Below are 19,684 nucleotides of genomic sequence, written 5' to 3'. Positions count from 1 at the left end.
TAATTGAACTCTGACAAAGAAAATATTACATTTGCAGTGTGTGATTTTGCAAGCTATTATGCCATCTGTTTCCTGTTGTTCCAGTGAGAGATTTCAGATTAAAGCACAGCGATGATCTCTGCTTGTGCACGTCCCTTCGCTCGTTGCTTTTAAATTGCACCTGGGAGAGACCGACGTGACTAGAGAGTCTCACTGAGCGAGAGGAAGAGAGTGTCAGAGAGAGGTTTATAGTATAGCGGGATAAAGCTCTGGAAGTGGTAGCACTTTTAAAAACTCCCTAAGGAAACGTCGAGAATGCGAGAGGGTGAGTGGAGAGGCAGTAAAGGTAGGAGGCCTGTGTCTCAGCATGGCTCTTAAATCAGGCAGATATAGGGCCTAGAGCTAAACAAAGTGCCTGTTTGAATGCCCAGGTGCACAGCTCGAAGAGTCGATTAGCGTTAACGCAGGAAAGAGAGGAACAGGGTCAGAGGCGAGGTCTGATTTAGACGCTTCCTTTCTGTACAGGTACACATTCTATCTCAGTGTCTGTCTGCTCTCACACCAGCAGGCAGTAAATCAGGCTCTCAGGTCACTCTCCAGTCGATGCCAAGTCAATCTGGTGTAATTGGCGAGCATGGCATTTGGTTGCTGGCAAGATGGAATGAGCCTAATTGGTCACGGAGCTACGGAACACATGCTGCCTTCCACACAGCCCCTGCTTCGCTCCTTCTCGCTTTCCGTCCTTGCTCCCATAAGCACCCCGTCTTATTTTCTCTTAGCTCTCGGCAGTTTTCCTGCCTATTGTTAGTTCAAGCTTTGATGACGCCGTAGTCGTTTGTTGCCATGAGCCAAGAAAGCAAGCTCTCTGGGTAGAAGTACCTAGGGACCTTTAAAACAAATTCCAAGTAAGAAGTGATTATTTTCTCCATCCTCATTAGATCTCAATTATCTTCACATCTTCTGAAATATCTATATATTTTTTTTTTTTTTACCTTAACAGAAGTTATTATAAGCAGGTGCTTTTTCTGGCCCGTTCCTTCCTCTCGCTCTTTCCCCAGACGCGGGAGCGGTGTGTCAGCTCTCTCCACACTCAGAGGTTTTAATCAATTAGTCATAGGGCCGCAGGGAGACATCATGTCAAGCTCGAGCAAGGGAGAGACAGGTTAGAGAGTGCGAGAGCGTATTTCTTCCTCTCCGGTGCCGCTTGGCCTTCGGCCACCACGGGAAGAACCGCAGAAGCGCTCTTCACTTCCTCCGAGGATTAGCTGATGTCATCAGCCCAGACGTGGCACGTCAAACCCAATCGTATTTTTTTTCCTAGCTGTTCCTAGCGCACCAGAGCATATGGTGCATGTTTATGATCGTATTTAGCGCCTTAAGCCTCGCATGTTAGGAATAACTATCATTTAAGAGCATACTTTACAGTCCTAGCACTACACAAACAGCGCTGCTGCCAATTTAACACGTAACGCTCCGGAACGCCCGATTCCTCACACAGCGTTTCACGTTTGTCACTGTTTATTTTCTGTATTGTTATCTCCTTTTGGGTGAGTTCATGTCATGCTGAATTAGGCAAATAGCTGGATGATTGGATGGTGTCGCTCTGTCTGCAGCGAAGGGTCTGAGGCGTGTGTCAGAGCCGCTCAGACAAGCAAGCACATCATCATTATGCATTAGGAAGTTAGTTTTTTCAAATCAGGCAAATCAGTTTTCTAATCTTGTGCTTGATTTTCTAAAACAACACACTTTCTTGTGTTTTAATCCGTATTCCTTTATTTGGGTACAATATATTATAAATCTATAATAAATGATTCGAAAGATTACAGAAATAAATATACAAACATATTTTGCGTGCCCGCTGCCTAGAATGGATTTAGCTGTAATTTAGTGAAGTGTTTCTTGAAATCCTAAAATGTCATTGGATTGTTTATATTCACCCTGGATATTTGAAACTTAATAATAATAATAATAATAATGATAATAATAATAATAATACATTTTGCTCATTACTCTTTATCCTTTAATCAGCGTATGATACATGTGTAATGTTGCGTGTGAGAGCATGGGGTGTCCATCTTGCACACATAAATCTTCACACCCGATGCCTATCTCATTTTTTTTGCCCTAGGGCTTCGAAAGGGGGTTCTGTTCATAACCCACCTTTCATTCGTGCACAGAGGCCTTTCGCTTTTATACAAAACATCAAGTGATCTTAATGAAAAAAAAAACAAAAAACGGGTAAACCCAGGATCAGTTTCTATAGTAACAGAGGGAACAAAAGGAAGATTTCTTGGGTCGAGATACGGAAATGGGTTCCAATTTATTGATATTGAGTCAGACAAGCTTTTAGGGAGAGGTTCAGTATTTATCAAGACACCAGCCAGGATTCCACCTGAGAAGTATTTGTAGCATTTGGATTTCTAAAATGGCTGTGATCATAATTTCTTGCCTCTTATCATACAGATCCTGTCATCATTTGAATTTATGGTTATAGTATTAAGCAATCAGGAGCAAGTTGGAACTACATCATCTTTAACACGGTGTGAGACGCCCAGAGTCGGAGAAATGAATGCGATGATTAAAAGTGGGTCAAGGTGCCATTAATTGTAGACCTGAAACATGTCCCAGTGTCCAGTGCTTAGTTCTGGCTGAAGTGAAGTGCACTCGTAACCCTTCATGCTCGCTGCTCATGAATACATTTGTGCTTTCACAATTTGAGAATTTTTTTGTGAAAATACGATAAATAAACAATAATATGCAAAAAACTTTGTTGTTTTTTTCAGCCAGAATTCCTTTTTAATTCTAATAAAGTATTTTTGAGGAATAGTTCCCAGGATTCCTGAAGGTTTTGGGCAAGCTTTTAGCTTGTGTTTTTCAGCCTGGTCCCTGTATCTGAGCAGTCTCGGAGAAATGTTTTTGTTTTCAAAGCCACACAGTGAACTTTGAATCATTCAAGCATTAAAAAATATCTAAGTCAGTGAGAAACAGGTGGAGATAATAATAGACGATCAGGCCGGTGATTAGTATACTGGTGATGCTAAAATTGTATATTTATGGCTTCACGATGAAGCATTTGTTCCAATTTCTTAAATCTACATCATGTAATTTTATTAATACAAAGAAATCAGGCTTTCACACAGTACTTGTAGGCTTATGTCACACATTATCATCTCATAGTCAGTTTTAGAGTACAGCATCAGACTATCATCTCTGCTTTGAGACATTTTGGTGCCAAATTCAAACAGGACTGTGTAGAATCACTTTATTCAACAGAAAGATTCAATCTTTCAGAATGCACTCGGTGATATTGACCCACGGTCAGTTATTCAATTGTGATTTATAAGCTGCAAGCAGAAGCCTGTTGCAATCGGGCTCATTCAGGTCATAAAATATCAATATATCAGGTAAAAGACTGAGATAGTGATCAGTAACATGATTTCTAATGATTGCTATCGTCTCATTATGCTTGCTTCTTCCCTTGCTTGCTCTCTCTCTCTCTCTCTCCCACTCTCCCTCTCTCCCAGTCTCTCCGTCTTTCTCATTTATTCGTAATCAGTATAGGCCTGCCATATTTGGCCCCCATTGCCTCTAACCTCTAACCTCAGTATGAGGCCAGGTGCTAATTAACTTCAGTTTCTCAGACGCAGGGACGCAGCGGAATAAATATTTCAGCGGATCATATTTCTTTTCTAAACAGGAGGACCCGGCACTTAGCCACAGGAGGCCCAGTGACTGATGCCAACATATAAAAGAGATTCAAAGCTGCAGGATGCATAATGATAGAGTTAGCCAGAAGTTGCAATCTTCAGGAATGCATAAAGGCTTGTTGTGTCACAGTTATTTATTAGAGGCACCCTACGGTGCTGGTCGGGGAGCTGTAAGGGTCGGATCGTACTGTAGTACAGAGATGCTTCTGGCAAAAAAAAAAAAAAAAAAAAAAAAGCTGTTTCGTATTTTTTATTTAATGAGAAAACCAAGGAAAAGGGCAGCGGTCTGCTTCAGCCACACATGAATGTGGAAGTTGGTAATTTCATTAACTACAGTATATTTATATACTTTGCTCTTTATAGTCACAGATAACCTTTTGCTAGCAAGCCCAAACAAACCCAGACTTATTACAGATTAGCCAGCCCAAAGGTCAGATTAGCATCAATCAACATTCATTCTGCTAGCTGCTAACCATTGCATTGCTGGCTCGCCCAAACTCTCAGCTCGAGTAACTCCAAATAACCGTTTTTCTTCATTTTAACAGGAGACAAAAAAAATCTAATATGATCCTAAAAAAAGAGGAAATGCTGTAACCTTCTTTAACTAGCATGTGACATTACATGCTGAATATTATACAAATGTAGCAATCTTGCATTGCGTTTGTGGGCAGAAATGAATCAAAGCTGTCTCGAAATTAGCCTACATCATGACCACATGCAACTAACAGGCAATCAGTTAACCTCAGTGAAGCTGACAGCCATAGTCATGGCACACTAATTATACCAGCATTTGGCTCATTGGATCATTTAATCAGCCATAACATTAGAACTGCTAATTATTATGCCTGATATTGTGTAGGGTGCCCTTGTTTTAGCGGCATGACTCCACAAGACCCCTGATGGTGTGCTGTGATATCTGGCATCAGAATATTTGCATTAAAGGGCTATAAGTGACGAGGTGAGGTGGGGCCTCCATGGATCAGACTTGTTTGTCCAGTACATTCTATGAATCCTCAATCAGATTGAGAGCTGGAGATTGGAGAAACAACTATGAACTCTTTGCCTGCTAAATCCCATGATGCACTGGGTGTTCTCATACCTTCCTATCAAGTCACGTCAAGTAGATTTTTATTGTCATTTTAACCATTTACATTTACATTTAGGCTTTTGGCAGACGCTCTTATCCAGAGCGACTTACATTTTTATCTCATTAAACATCTAAGCAGTTGAGGGTTAAGGGCCTTGCTCAAAGGTTTGAACCTGGGATCATCCGAACCGTAGTCCAATGCCTTAACCACTGAGCTACCCCTGGCCCATATACAGTTCAGTACACAGTGAAACGAAACAGCGTTCCTCACAGCCCCCACAGTTCCTCCAGTGTTAATTTTTTTGTGTGGTTTATGTTATAGTTGATCAAAGTACTTTTTGATGACACTTTACATATTATTTCTATCTATCACTTGTTTTATAATAATCTTGGATAAAACTAGGAATAAATATTAACTAAATATGCTGATATTAGGTGTTGATGTTTGTAACTAAAATATCTGCTTTAAATTAAATTATCAAATTTTGATAATTGGCTGATCTCAGATTCATTATATATTTTTCTTTTCAGTTAATCTGTTAATACAAAATGATTAATTAAGGTACTCATATTTGTCTTAGAGGATTTAATTATTATTTGTTTATTACTGTTGATGAATAGAAAACAACATTGGTTAAGGTTTTATTTGATCTGATTTTATTTAAAGCACCTTTGCTGATTTTTTTTTTTTGTTTGTTTGTTTTTTGCATTGCTCCCTTTGCAACCTACACATATGGATTATTCATTTATTGGATTGGTAATTTACCAATGTTGTGTTTCAGTGCCTCCCAGGGTTTTAGGGTTAAAAAAAACATTGTACTGTATATACAAGTGGTAATTGCTTTGCTAACATTACTTATGTTTTATTAATAATAATAATGCAGAATTTCTTCTAATTTTATCTAGTGAATCTTGTTAAACCGAAAATCATGTTAATTAGAGTGGGCTTGGAAAAATATGCGATAATTAGAATGAAAACAAAACAAATGATTATTATTATTATTTGCTGAAGAACAGTAACTTTCAGAAGTGCATACCGTATTATTTAGTTTTTAACATTATTTAGTTGTCCTCTGATTCAGGCTTACCCTCCCTAAATATTTGCTTTAAATATTAATAATATTAAATATTAATACTATCCTGTCATAACGTCCAGCACACAACGCTTTTGGGAAATTGTTGTCGCATAAGGCTCGGTAGTTGCTTCGAATTTACGAACAGGAATACGAGGGTTATAAATCTACATGATAAAAGCGTAAAGTGCCCACCATAGCCAGAATATACAATAGAGTTTTTTGTATAATTATACCACAGTGCTGGTTATGTTTGCTCTTTAATTATTCACATGTTTAAGGTGAAGCAGCGCCTAGGGATGTTTTTTTCTTTCTTTTTTTTTTTTTTTGCTTTTCGGCAGAAAAATTCTGCCACTCTGTAGTTGCTGTAGTACTTTAGAATATTGGACAAGACCTAAAGAAAGCGCACTCGATGAACACACTTGTGATGTCTTAGAGGCTGCAGAGCAGAAGATGAAAGGCAAGCCGGAGAGTTCGGGCTGTATATTGGATTTGGGTACTGTACAGTTCCTGACTGATTGTAGATGCGTCTGTGGATCATATGGGAAGGAAATGGAACCTGAGATTGAAATTGGTTTCATCAGACAAATAGCTGTTCTTGTTGTATGTGTATTAATTTATTAGCTTCTATTGTGAGCCCAGCAATCGTCCGGTGAAAGACTTTGTAGCGTCTCGGTGGGTCAGTATCCATTTGTATCCCTTTGTGTCTGTCTGTTTCACAGTGTGTATCAGGTGGTGGTGGAGGAAGAGAGGCCCAGACGAGCACGTGGCGGTGAAGCAGAGATCCTGCGCTGTTACCCCATTCCTGTCCACTACCAGAACGCAACATCACTCAACTCTAAGTACTACTTCACAGCGGAATTTCCCTCTGGGGGCATCCCGTCACCTCTGCCTTTTACAGTGGGGGACAACCGAACTTACAGTGGCTTTTGGAACGCACCACTGCTTCCCCACAAGAGCTATAGTGTCTACTACCAGGCCGTGAGCACTGCTAATGGGGTGGGTCCTAATAATTATCTGAGGTGTATTTTATTTATGGGCATACAGAACCAGTAATAAAAGTCTTGTAAGCCTCGTGATTCTCCTCTTTTTGCCCAATATATACAGTAACATTTAGTTAGAAACATTTACTAATCCCAATCACTCTACACAACATTTTACCTCTTCGCTTACACTCTTGATCATTCCTCTCAGCATTGGTTAGCATTAGTGCTATTGAGCCAGGAATGACTACCGTGTGCTAATGTGCTCCTCGCTACTACTATTTGGGTGAGTGACATCATATTGGTGCTACTGGATGTTTTCACTCCTAATGGATGATATTTGAGGCAGTGATTTCAGAATTGCCCCGACCTGGAACTGAATTCACAGACGAAAGCATTAACGCGCGACCTTTGTGCGCTTTATAAAGCGCCTCTGCACTTTGCCTCCGTTAGAGCTGTATGTGGCGACTTTGTGAATAAGTGCAGACAGTTCCGACTCTTTCCTCGGACCGCAGAACGACACCGGGGCATTTTTAGCTTCAGAGAAACACATTGACAGGTAAAATGTTCCAAAGGCTCACGCCCAATCAGAGGAGGCTTATCTCAATACGTAGGTGGGAGAACTCTGGGTTAAAAGCACTTCAGCGATGACAGCTAAAGTTTCTCCTGACATGGCCACAGCAGGCCGAGTGCAGGACACATTAACGCAGTGCTTAATGCTTTTTCCAGAGTTTCTCTTCTTTCTCTCTCCGCGTCTCGATCTGCGCTGCTCTCGATTCTGTTTCTCTTCTTTCCACTAGCTCTCACCTCCTCTCCGCCCATGCTCTTACAGAAAGCTGCTGTTTAGATTGACAGCACTGACACTGCTTGCTTTCTTTAAAAGGCTGCTCTATGTCTATATAGCGGGAGAGCCGGAGCTCGTTTCCTAATTGACTGAAGACCTGTGTTTTAGTGCCGCTGATGAATACTGATGGGCACTTAGCCAAGCAGCCTCGTGTCTGTTTATTCAAGACTGATAATTAATCAAATCCCACACTCCTAACGCCTTTCCTTTTAGGTAGAGCTGGGGGAAAAAAGAAATAAAAAGTAGTATTTTTTAACAAGTAAATCTAATATGAAACTTTTTTTTTAATTTTGTATAGAGATTTCAGGCTAGGATTTTTGGCAAGCTGTTTTTTCCATCAGCTAGCATGATACCCACAATACGTATTGCTTTTAGGTATACTGTAGCCTAACTACGACCTCCAATTAAACATTTGTCTTCTTCTCTACAGGAGACTAAAATAGATTGTGTTCGAGTCGCCACCAAAGGTAAGTTTCTGTATTATGTTAGCATGCTGACATATGGATGTGTTTGACGTGTTTACTAGTATAATGGCCTCTCAAGTTTTGATTAAACAAGATTGTCAAATGTTTAAAAAAAAAGCATTTAACACACTTGCATGTAACTGGCTACACGCAGACGTGTTAAAATAGTACAGTTGTTTTGTTAACGTACATTTTGTTAACCATCTGAGGAGTAGATGGTTAAGCAATAAGCATCCACAAGGTTTTTACACTCTTACGGAAAATACTCAAGGTTTTAAAGATGTTTTGGATATGCTTAATAAGAGTAATAAAACTTCTATCTAGAAATATGTAGGTCTGTTGTACTTATTATCGTGTTTCTATCATTTATTACTTAACATTTTGGATTCGAGAACGTGCAGCAGAAAGTCATATTGTGTCTAAATCAGATAGCATTAGCATTAATTACTATAGACATTAGCTACTGTAGCAGCGCAAATGTGTTTATTGCACTGAAATGTCATTCGTGAGAGGGCTGTGTTCTATAATATACTGTATAATTGTTTGTAATTGAACTACAGTAATTCATTGATGTTGATTCAGTAAGTGTAAATTTCAGTTCCGCTATGTGGACTTTCTTGAAACGTCTTTTCATCTACAGTACGTAGGATCATTTAAAGGAAAAGGTTCTGTTTTTTTAAATGTTTAAAAATGATATTATTTTTGTGTAGGTAAATTCAACATTAGGTTTAAATATTTTAGTCACATTTCTTTTACACTTTTATTTATTTGCAAGGTCTGCATTTGCATAATGAACCTGATTGGCTCATACAGTATATATGTGTGTATGGTCAACTAAAATAAAGCCCTATAATAGCAATAACTTTTTGACTAATTCCTGTATTGTTGTTGATTTGAATGTAATTAGCATTATGTTTCTGATGTGGAATTTTTCAGCTTGAAATTTAACAGCTTGAACAGTCGTTGGTTTTCTTTCTCAAAAAATCCTGTTCTGTACCTCTCCACATCTCTTTCTCTCTTTCTCTCTCTCTCTCTCTCTCTCTCACTGCATGTCGTTGTGGATCTCACTCTGTCAGCCGCTATTCTAGTGACGCAGCTCACTACTCCCTACATCCGCATTGCTCCAGCTGCAGGCGACAACCAACTAACAGGTCAGACACTCACCCTGCCAGGACTGTCTTCCTCCGTCCGCTCCCATTACTCCCACCATCACACCCCATCAAAAAGATGGACAGCTCCGCATCTCTGTGTGTTTGTGTGCGAGTCCGTGGTCGACCATGTGCACGTGCTCAGTTTCGTGTGTGTGTGTGTGTGTGTGTGTGCGGTGAACTTTGGCCCTGATGCAATACCCACTCCTACTTCTGCAGTCAGACGGGTGTGTATAAACAAGCCTGCATAAATCTAAAGTCCCACTATACAATCTGTTTCGTAATACTGACACACACACACAAACATACACCGTGCTCGTGTTGCCATAAACACAACGCTGCTACCTGACAGGCTCGTTTTAGTACAGCACATCCGTATCAAAACACAATCACACAAGCTATTCCCTAACAAGGTGCCACGATGTAATATTAAACCCTGCACAAGTGGGTCTCGCACACACATACTGTACCCACATGAGCAGAACATCCCATTTCTCTAATTTGTCATCCCAAACTCACTGTCACACACACACACACACAAAAACAGTTCAGAGGTGACAGAATTGACATCTCTTCACATTATCGAGTGTACACACACATACAGAGGCACACATGACCAACAGTCACACACACTTATCCATAGAAGAGAAGAGGCAGTGGTGAACCTATCACATTTTGCTTCACTGTGGTTATCACATAGCTTCAGCTTTATCACCCCAGCAGTCCTAATGGCTGATGGAAATAAACAGTCCACAGGTCTCAGCGGACTTACTGTGCGAGCAGGCCACAGGAATGCTCTAGCATCTTTTCAGGACATGAGCTCAATCAGTTGTGCAGGTGCAAATGATAAGGACACATACTGTACGTCACCATTTTTCTGTGCTGAAAAAAGAATGGAGAATGTTTAGTAATTATTTGCAGTGCATGATTTTGAGCAGAGGTTGAGGTCCTTGAATAAAATGTACATAAAACTGAACTATAAACTAATCGCCTATATATTATGACCACTGACAGGTGAAGTAAATAATGATAATGAACATTGTGATGGCTAGACGACTGAGTCAGAGCAACTCCCAAACTTTAATCCAAGGAAGGACTACCAGTGCTCAGCCCAAGGCTCACTGATGCACATGGGAAGCAAAGGCTGGCCCGTGTGGTCGATCCCTTCAGAAAAGCTATTGAAGCTCAAATTGCTTAAAAAGTTAATGCTGGCAGAACACATATATGGGGCTGTGTAGGCACAGTCTCGCCAGGGAGCCCATACAACCCATTGAGCGATGGAAGAAGACGGACTTAGCTTACCCAGGGAAGAGATGGCACAAGGGTGTATTATAGCAGCAAGGTGAGATGGCAGGAGGAAGCCATGTTGTGCTTGGAAAGCTTTGGTTTCTGCCGTTCAGGTGGATGTTACTATGACACCCACTGTATAGTACCACCTATCTAAATATTGTTGCTGACCAAGTACACCCCTGCATGTTCCCTGATGGCAGTGGCCTCTTTCCTCTGGATAATGAGCGCTGACACAATACACAAATGGTTCAAGGATGGTTTAAGGAAGACAACAATAAGTTTAAGGTGTTGATCTGGCTTTAAATTCTTAATCTTGCATCTCTAAATTTCCTCCAGTATTTGCTTGGACACAGTATTATGATAAATATTTAATAATAAAAAAATAAATCCAGTTTAGATATGGATATTTGAAGCGCTAACTAAAAATGTATGTTGGAACCATTTAATTTTAAAAACAAGGGTTTGATAAACAGTGAGACAGCTGTACTGTACATCTAAGGGGGGAAAAAAGTCGTACCAAAGCTAAACATAAAAGTACTGGCCTCTAAATTCTCAATCTCTCAATTTTAACTCAGTTGATCATCTTGGGATGTGCAGAAAAAAAGGCATCACCCATGGAGGCCAAACCTTGCAACTTACGGGCCTTAAAGGATCTAATACTGACGGCTTGGTGTCAGGTACCACATCATATTTTCAGAGGGGAAGTAGTATCTGTGGCGGCTCATTGGTTAGCACTGTCGCCTTGCATCTCCAGATCCTGGGTTCAATACCCACATTGGGTCTGAGTGCATGAAGTTTGCATGTTTTGTCCGTGCTTGATGGGTTTCCTCTGGGTTTTCCAGTTTCCTCCCACAATCCAAAGACATGCAGATTAGGCTACCTGGCGTCCCCAAATTGCCATAGTGTGTGAATGTTGACCGCATGGTCATATAAGATGGGAATAAATACAATGGTCACAGTTGGCCTCCATGGTGCCTAGTTTGAACTAAAGGGGGGGCGGAAGTCTTACCAAAGCTGCTCCCTTGTACTTTTCATCAGGCCAAAGCTTGAGAACTTATTAATAATTGACCAAAAATTGAAAGTACTCCAGTCTCCGAAAGAATGACTAGTAGAGGTTTAAAGAAGTTTTAACTGCTCTTAGACGTCTTATGAGTCTTAGACGTATTATGAGTGAGCTTCGACTAAACAGGTTTTTCAGTATATAAAAAGCATTGAAGTCTTTGTTTCGGATCGGGACTCTTTGAAAATGAACGCTGGAGTATTCTTTTAATTACATTTTACACTGGCGGGTCTTTTACAAAAAAAAAAAAAAAAAAAAACTTACAAAATGATGTACAACATTAAAGCCCACTGCACCCAAATATTCATTCCACACTATTTCTCCTCTGCTAATTTGACAGTCGCTCACCAGTTTGCAGACGTCTCCGTGCTGCTGTCACCGCCAGAAATATCTCAGCAGTAAAAGATTTTATTGGCAATTAAAATGCAAGCCATTAGCACGCATCTTTACTCTGTAGCTGTTGATTTCTCCAGATTCTTAAAAAGTCATTCAAACTTTTTTCACTTTAACGGTTCGTAGGGTCTGCAACACACAAGCCGAATGCGGTGGAGCCGGAGAAGCAGACCGACCACACGGTGAAGATCGCCGGCGTCATTGCAGGCATCCTGCTCTTTGTCATCATCTTCCTGGGCGTAGTACTTCTCATGAAGAAACGGTAAGCAGTGAGACATACAGTTATTACTACATGTATAACAACTTATACTGTACTGTATATCAAATAACAACCAGCATGTGTGTACTGTATGTGTATGTGTATATGCAGTTGAACTAGCGTCGGGTGATGTGATATGATGTGCAGTGGAGTTCCTTAGTGGCATTACATGTGTCTGTTTAATGTTGTATACTGTATATCTGTGTTTGTAATGAGAATTAAATGTGAAGTAGGCGTGGTCTAAACTGGATGGGAAATTTTTCTTAATTAGCTATAAATCCTTATTTCTGTAATACTGGAAAAGATTAGAAAGATTAAAAACAACTAATTTAATTGGGTATATTTCTTGAAATATCAATAAACTAGTAGATAAATTTAATTTAAATTTAGAGTTCTGACCAGGCACTTACTAAGGATGAATAAATGCTTTGCATGTGCGATAAATGAACATGGTCTTTTATCTTTATTAGGAAAGAAATAACACCTTGCCCATGCAGTCCCGATGCTCACTTCTAGTTCGAATAATATTCCCTGGGAAGCCTTTTTTTCCAAGCTATATATATATATATATATATATATATATTTTTTTTTTTTTTATGTCTCAAAAATATGCAACAAGGTGGCTTAGTGGTGAGCATTCACTTTGGCGTCACACGTCCAGGGTCAAGGGTTTGATTCCCGCCTCAGGTCTGTGTGCATGTCCAGGGTGTACCCCACCTCATCCCCTAAGTCTCCTGGGATAGGCTCCAGGTCCCCGTATAAGGATAATGCAGTACAGATGATAAGAAAGTGAGAGTGTTAAAGATAATCAAAAAAAAAAAAAAAACTAACTAGATTCATCTGGAATTACAAAACACTACCAAGAGAATACTAAAATTTGCTTAACGTTATTGTACAGTTGCTACTGTATGACATTGTCCATGCGAAACACAACAACAGGACAAGATTGTTTTTGAAATTTTGAAATGACTTTGAGATAAAAAGTGATTTTCAGATAACCCTATACAGTACAAGGTTGCAACTGCAACTTCAAAACAACAACATTTTTGTAGCATGTATGCCATGTAATGTGCATGTTTACAACGTTCGAGTTCAGAAATGCTGACTTTAAAAATGTACATGACAGCTAATTTCCTGCATAAACTCATAAAACCTAACCCAAAGTGATTTAGGAAAATTCTCAGAGTAAGGAAAGTAAAAAAAAAAGCCTTTATCTTAGTGAGGAGGTGTGATTGACCATGTTGCTGGGGATGATGCAGCAATTCAAGGACTGTGCTTGGTTGATTAAAGTAACCTCTGACCTCTGTAAATGCCTTAAAATGCGCTCTCTGTGAAAATAGAGTATATGATAATAGAATAGACAGTAAAATTATAATTTTTTGTACCTTATATAATAAAATTGTAAAATCATAACTACAAACTTCTTTATGCAAAGTTTCTGTTATAGACTAAATATCTAAAACAGTCAAATGTTGAAATATTTTTGAAGCAACCAATTTCCACGCAGTAGCTACAGTACTATATTTAAGTTCTTACATTTATTTATTACACTGATTTTATTACTTGTAATCCATTTCAGATTAATGGAAGCAAAATGGCTCAGATTTGACCAATTTACATGATTGCAGGAAAGTCTATTTAAGTTCCCCATTTTGGATGGTATGTAGCCAACAATCCAAAAGAGATGAAAGGAAGTAAAACAGCAAGGAAACCAAATTGGACAGAAGAGCAGTGTTTACTTTTAGCTTTACGTTCAGTGTTTGGAAAATATTTCTTCTTTCTACCATTTTGTCCTCTGCTATATAAACTATTAAGCCTCTTAAAAGTCCTCCTCTCTACTCCTAACAATTTTTGTCTTAGGAGCTGTTTTTAGGTCTAATCTTTACCAAGATTTAGTCCTAAAGTTAAGATGAATTTTAAAAAAATGTCATAATTCTAAGAAATTCCTACAAATTTTATCACTAGGAGTAACTTGTAGGCTTAAGAAGCTTTGTGTATACGGGCCCTGATGTCCAGTTAATATCATGAGTCCCGACATCCATAAAGTTGGCACAACATTTTGACAACCAAAAAGTCCTGCTTAGCTAGTGCTTATGTAAACTCTTGAGGAATATCATCCTCTGCGTACTCAGAAAATATCTCCAGGTCTCACAATATGATACTTTTAGTTATATCGCCCATCCCTAAGTTAAGCTGTGGAAAAAGGAGGAAAAAAAAACATAAGATAAAAACATTTAGAAAAAAACATAAGATAAAAAAAATCATTTGAATGAAAAAGTCTTCTCCCATAACAGTGACATTTATAACCCGGTTTATCCTAATCACATTGAAATGCAGTGAATGAAGTGTCCTGTATTTTTCAGTGCAAGCATGAGGGATTTCAAATACAGCTATTAATAATAGATTTCCACGCCAGTTTCATTTTTGACCCATGGGCCCCTGGATTGTCAGTGTGATGCTGAATAATTAATCGAACTTCTTTAAGTCCTATTAAAATGAGTTTATAGCAGCTAGATGGAAAGGCGAAATTTTTTAAATGACAGAGAAAGAGAGAGGGGGGGGAGAGGAAAAGAGAAAGGGAGGGAATTTGTTTGAAAACAGCACGAGAGAGAAACTGAGGGAAAATGGAGATGAGAGGGAAATGGTGATGAAAGCTATGCTGCGGTGGAGTGATTGGTTTAGCTGCAGGCTGGTTTGCATTAGCCAGGTCCCATAAAGCTCTCTATCAGAACCTACAGGACTGTAGAGTCAACCAGTACCACGCACTCACATACACACAAACACGCACGTTTCTTTGTATTTGTTTTAGATTACAATGTATCTCTCAGTCAGGCATCAGTAACGGCACAGAGGAAGTGGAATCAACTCCTCATTACAATACAATAACCCCCGCTACATTCCTACACTCTGATCACCTGTACACCGATAGCATTATATATATATATATATACACACACACACACACACACACACGTTTTATTAGTCATATTTGCGTGTTAGACATGCACAGGAATAAAAGACGTCTTTAAGAATAAATTTCCCTTCAGGAGCAACGGCTCTCCCGGCGATGTCGGAGCCACAGCGAAGGTTATGCTCACTATGCACGATCCTTTTAATTGAATCCTGCTCAATATAGCTTAATCAAATGAACGGGTGTGTTCGAATCTGTCGGTTTAATTAACTGGATTAGATTAGAAATGGAAGCGAGGTAGGACATGCTAATCCTCATGTTAAATCTAGACTCGCAGTTCAATTGATATTACCATTTAGAATCATGCCCACGAGACGCGGTGCTGTTCAGAATGCTGAAACACGAGATCTAGTCTCGTCTACCTGTTCACACTGTGTCAGAGGAGCAGGAATGCATCATAGCCTCATTAGCCCAACTTCTTTTATACCACTTTATGTTCTTCTGATTGAACAGCAGAGGTTTATTGAACAAATCCCTGCATGGAAAAAATTATCGTTATAGGAATTACATCAGAAAAATGTGCAGGAGCTTCTGTATGCTTACTAAAAAAGAGGATTTAAGCACATTTCCCTGCACGGAAACATATTTCTGTTCAGGTGCTGGCGGCACGGTGGTTTAGTGGTCACCTTGCACCTCCAGAGTCCAGGTTCGATTCCCGGCCAGGCTTGATTCCCATCTCTGTGTCCATGGAGTTTGCATGTTCTCCCCATGCATGGTGGGTTTCCTCCGGGTACTCCGGTTTCCTCCCACAGTCCAAAGACATGCAGATTAGGCTACTTGGCGTTCCCAGTATGCCCATAGTGTGTGTATGTACAGGTACCCTGCCCAGGATGTACCCCACCTCATGCCCTAAGTCTCTTGGGATAGGCTCCAGGCCCCCTGCGACCCTGTATACAGGATTAAGCAGGATAAAAGATGAGTGAGTGACTGACAGGTGATATTAAAATCTAAGGTCTGTGTAGATTAGATACAAAGTGATCAAGTGACAAATCCAAATGCTTGTCTTGAATGGTTCCTCAGACTCATCAAAATGGCTGGTTTTTTTTTAGGTTTTTGCTTATAACTTTGGTTCCTACAGTACCTAATACCTCTTTAGTTCCCATTTACTCTTTACATAAAACATGTATTAATAACCTATATGACCTGTCACATCAAATAAGTTAGGAAGTCATATTGTGGGTGATTTATGTATATTTTCAGACTCCTGATTTAATTCGCTCCATTTTGATACCAAGTTTATTACATACAGTATGTCTAGTAAAAATTTGGGTTTAGGAAAAAAAACTGTCAAAATACTATTATAATATATATATATATAAATATAATATTATCATGATACCTAGATTCCAATCAAAGTTGTATTGTTATTCTGTTAGTACCACTATGTTTATAAATATCCTGATTTAATATTTAAAAATGGTAAGCGTTTGTTACAATTCTAAACAAATGTAGCAAATAATTGTTTCCTACCACACAGGTTTCTATGCTGCCTGTCAATGTGTGAATAGTTTAGAGCACACCACCTGTAAGATTATAGAGGAAATACAACATTTGATCACGCAGTGGTAAAGTGCTCGTCTCATCATCCGGAGATCTCCCTGGTGATGCTGTAACCTCTCGCAGCCGGAGGTCTAGAGTGAGCTGATTGGCCGAGCTCTCTCAAAGGGAAGGGATGAGAGGTTCCTTGGTGCTACCACGTTAATCAAGGCTCTACAGGCAATCAGGGGCATCTGTGAGCTCACGCAAGTGAAAGGAGTGGATAGCGCTGTCCTCTGAGTGTGTTACGCCGCCCCCAACGGTGCGTGAGCGAGCAGTTCAAAAAGATGCGGCCGGCTTCACAATAATAATATTTGATAATTTTTTATGTACCTTACAGAACAGTGAAATTATTTTTTATATATTTTCCTGTGATGAAGCTGGGATCAGAGCGCAGGGTCGGGCAGGTTATAGCGCCCATGGAGCAGGTTGGGTTAAAGGTCCTTGCTCAAGGGCTCAACAGTGGCAACTTGGCAGTACTGCGATTTGACCCTTGGCCTTTTAATAAGTAACTTAGTAACCTACACCCTTACCCATTTGAGCCACCACTGATTTGTTTTATCCCCATTTCCATTTAATAATGTGAATTAAAGGGTTTTGAAACAATATTTAGGATTGAAACTTTGTCAATTCTATTGAACGATCAGAAAGAGTATTTATCAACCAGTTCTCGTCAAAATGTTACCTACTGCACTCTACTGGCCAAAGAGCAAAACTAACCCATGTGACCCATAATACCTGACTAGATGTGACAGGTCGCATATACAAAAAAAAAGCATCATTTATGCCCCCCGCGACCCGACTTTGGATAAGTAGTTGAAGATGGATGGATGGATGAATGGATCATTTAAGCCAGAACGAAGCTTAACAGACAACATGTAAACGAAACTTTTATCTGCCAAGTAGTGTGTATTAATGATATCAAAGCGCTCACACACTCACAAGAGACAAACTTCAAAGGACATACGTGATGATTCTCTTGCCAGTGTGAAGTCGTCTCTTGACACAGACGTGACATAAATGTCTGAGACCAAAGTTTCATCCAAATCCCTCTTATTACCTACAGTATATAATGTTCTGGAGACTTTTAGTGCAGTCAAATCAAAGCACAAATGAATCAGAAAATGGATAATCATAAAGATTGAGAGTAAATTTTACACCCAAGTGAACAAAATGCAAACAGATTTTCATTCCAGAAAAATGTTCTAAAATCCCAGGTTGCACACGTCATCCACATTCTCCAGCTGTGCTATACAAGGCTAAAGATTAGCCTGAAAACCCTGGAGTATTTATTTAAATACACACCGCACTGCCACCAGTAATGCCTATTCAAATAAGCCTTGTTTTAAATGTTTGCAGGTAAAATTTATTATCCGTTTCATGAGACTGATGCACAACTAATCACTAACTACTTTTTTTTTTTTTAACGAAAGACTTGTTGCTTTTTATTTTCTAAACTGTGCAGCGCAATTTTGTTGAAGTAATTCGCGTCATGTGGGCGTCTTGGATGAAATGAAAGTTTAGAAGTTTTGCCCTGTGGTAAAGTAGTTCAACTTGACAGCTGTAATACTTTCGGACAATGTGAAAGTTGTCCGAAAGACGTGAGACGCCCTTCCGCGGTCACCGTAACTCTCTCGATCACAAAGCCAAAATATCTCTCTCTCTTTCTCTATCTCTCTCTCTCTTTCTCTCTCTTTCATATACACGTATGCCACCATGTCTGCTTTTTGTTCATCTTTATATCTCTTTTTCGAGCATTAATATTTTTTACTTTTTCTTTCCTTCCATTCCATCCCCCCTCTCCCCCTCCACTGCTTATACCCCACCACCACCTCACTCGGCAGAAGAACCTATCACTCCTACACTTATTACCTGTAAGTAAACACCTTTGTACAATGTTAGTGCATTTGCTCTTTTCCAACAAGACATGTACACTATTCCCTGCATGATTAGACTTAGTTCTTCTACTACGGTCCTTCTGCAGACAGGCATTTGTTTTTTTTGGTTTGTTTTTTTACCCTAGCTCCGATGTAAAAACTTCAAATCTACAGTATCAATCAGAATAAACAACATGCCTTAATTAGCTTTCATTTCGTATTATTATTACCTGCTGATAAGATTTGTCTTGAGTAAATTACACAGAAGTCAATTTAATATTGCTTCATTTTGGAAAATGACTTTTGCATCATTTCTTTTCACGAGATTTTCAAAAACCTGATGCTGAAATGCCTGTCTTCTCACAAGCCAAGCTTCTACTTGGGGGAAAATAAAAAGGACCTTAATATCGCACTAATTTTACATCTGTTTCATCTTTGTTCTAGTAAAAAAAAAAAAAAAAAAAAAGTAACACGCTCATAGTGAGAAAGCTAACTCTTTTGCTCTGCCTGTGACCAACTGCTGAAGGGCTAATTTTTTTTTCCTTTTTCCCTTCTCTGCGTGATTTCCGGCCGGTTATCACAGGCATGAGCAAAGCAGAATTAGCCCGTCATCTCATTCCAACCCCTGGCATCTACATCATCGCTTCTGATGATTTATTTCATCGAATCTGTTATTTCATCATTCTTCATCAGTTTTTTTTTTCTCCTGCATGGTTCATGTTAGATGCATGCTGATTTGACCTCATTTGTCAGACTTGGTGATTGATGAATGACTGCACTACGCTGTTTTGTTGTTTACCATCCTGCATGCATGCGAGTAACCCGAGCGCTCCCAGAGGCGGAGGAAAGAAGAGAGAGAGAGAGAGAGAGAGAGCAGCCCCGATGCCTGCTGCTTCAGGAGCTGGCTGAAACTCATCCCGCCTATTACGGCTGATAGATAGGAGCTCGGCGTTGGCGAGGTTTGACGTTGGCGGGGAGGCGCCCACGTCGAGTGCGTGCCAATCACACCTTCT

At 39.6% G+C, this 19,684-nt stretch overlaps 1 protein-coding gene across 8 annotated transcripts in view; it reads left to right on the top strand.

Annotated features, from left to right (window-relative positions):
* Window positions 1–19,684, top strand: part of LOC128512870 (receptor-type tyrosine-protein phosphatase mu-like) — a 250,241-nt gene that overhangs the window by 172,489 nt on the left and 58,068 nt on the right. For 3 of the 8 annotated variants that reach the window (XM_053486348.1, XM_053486346.1, XM_053486354.1), the window contains exons 12-16: window positions 6,569–6,845; window positions 8,104–8,140; window positions 9,214–9,288; window positions 12,155–12,290; window positions 18,639–18,668. In XM_053486348.1, coding sequence (XP_053342323.1) covers window positions 6,569–6,845; window positions 8,104–8,140; window positions 9,214–9,288; window positions 12,155–12,290; window positions 18,639–18,668 — 555 coding nt within the window. The remainder of the gene's footprint in view (window positions 1–6,568; window positions 6,846–8,103; window positions 8,141–9,213; window positions 9,289–12,154; window positions 12,291–18,638; window positions 18,669–19,684) is intronic. The other 5 variants (XM_053486350.1, XM_053486349.1, XM_053486353.1 and 2 more) reach the window with 3 other exon arrangements.

This window comes from Clarias gariepinus, chromosome 25 (genome assembly GCF_024256425.1).
Source record: "Clarias gariepinus isolate MV-2021 ecotype Netherlands chromosome 25, CGAR_prim_01v2, whole genome shotgun sequence".
NCBI classification, from domain to species: Eukaryota; Metazoa; Chordata; class Actinopteri; order Siluriformes; family Clariidae; genus Clarias; species Clarias gariepinus.
This window is presented reverse-complemented; position numbering and strand designations above follow the sequence as displayed.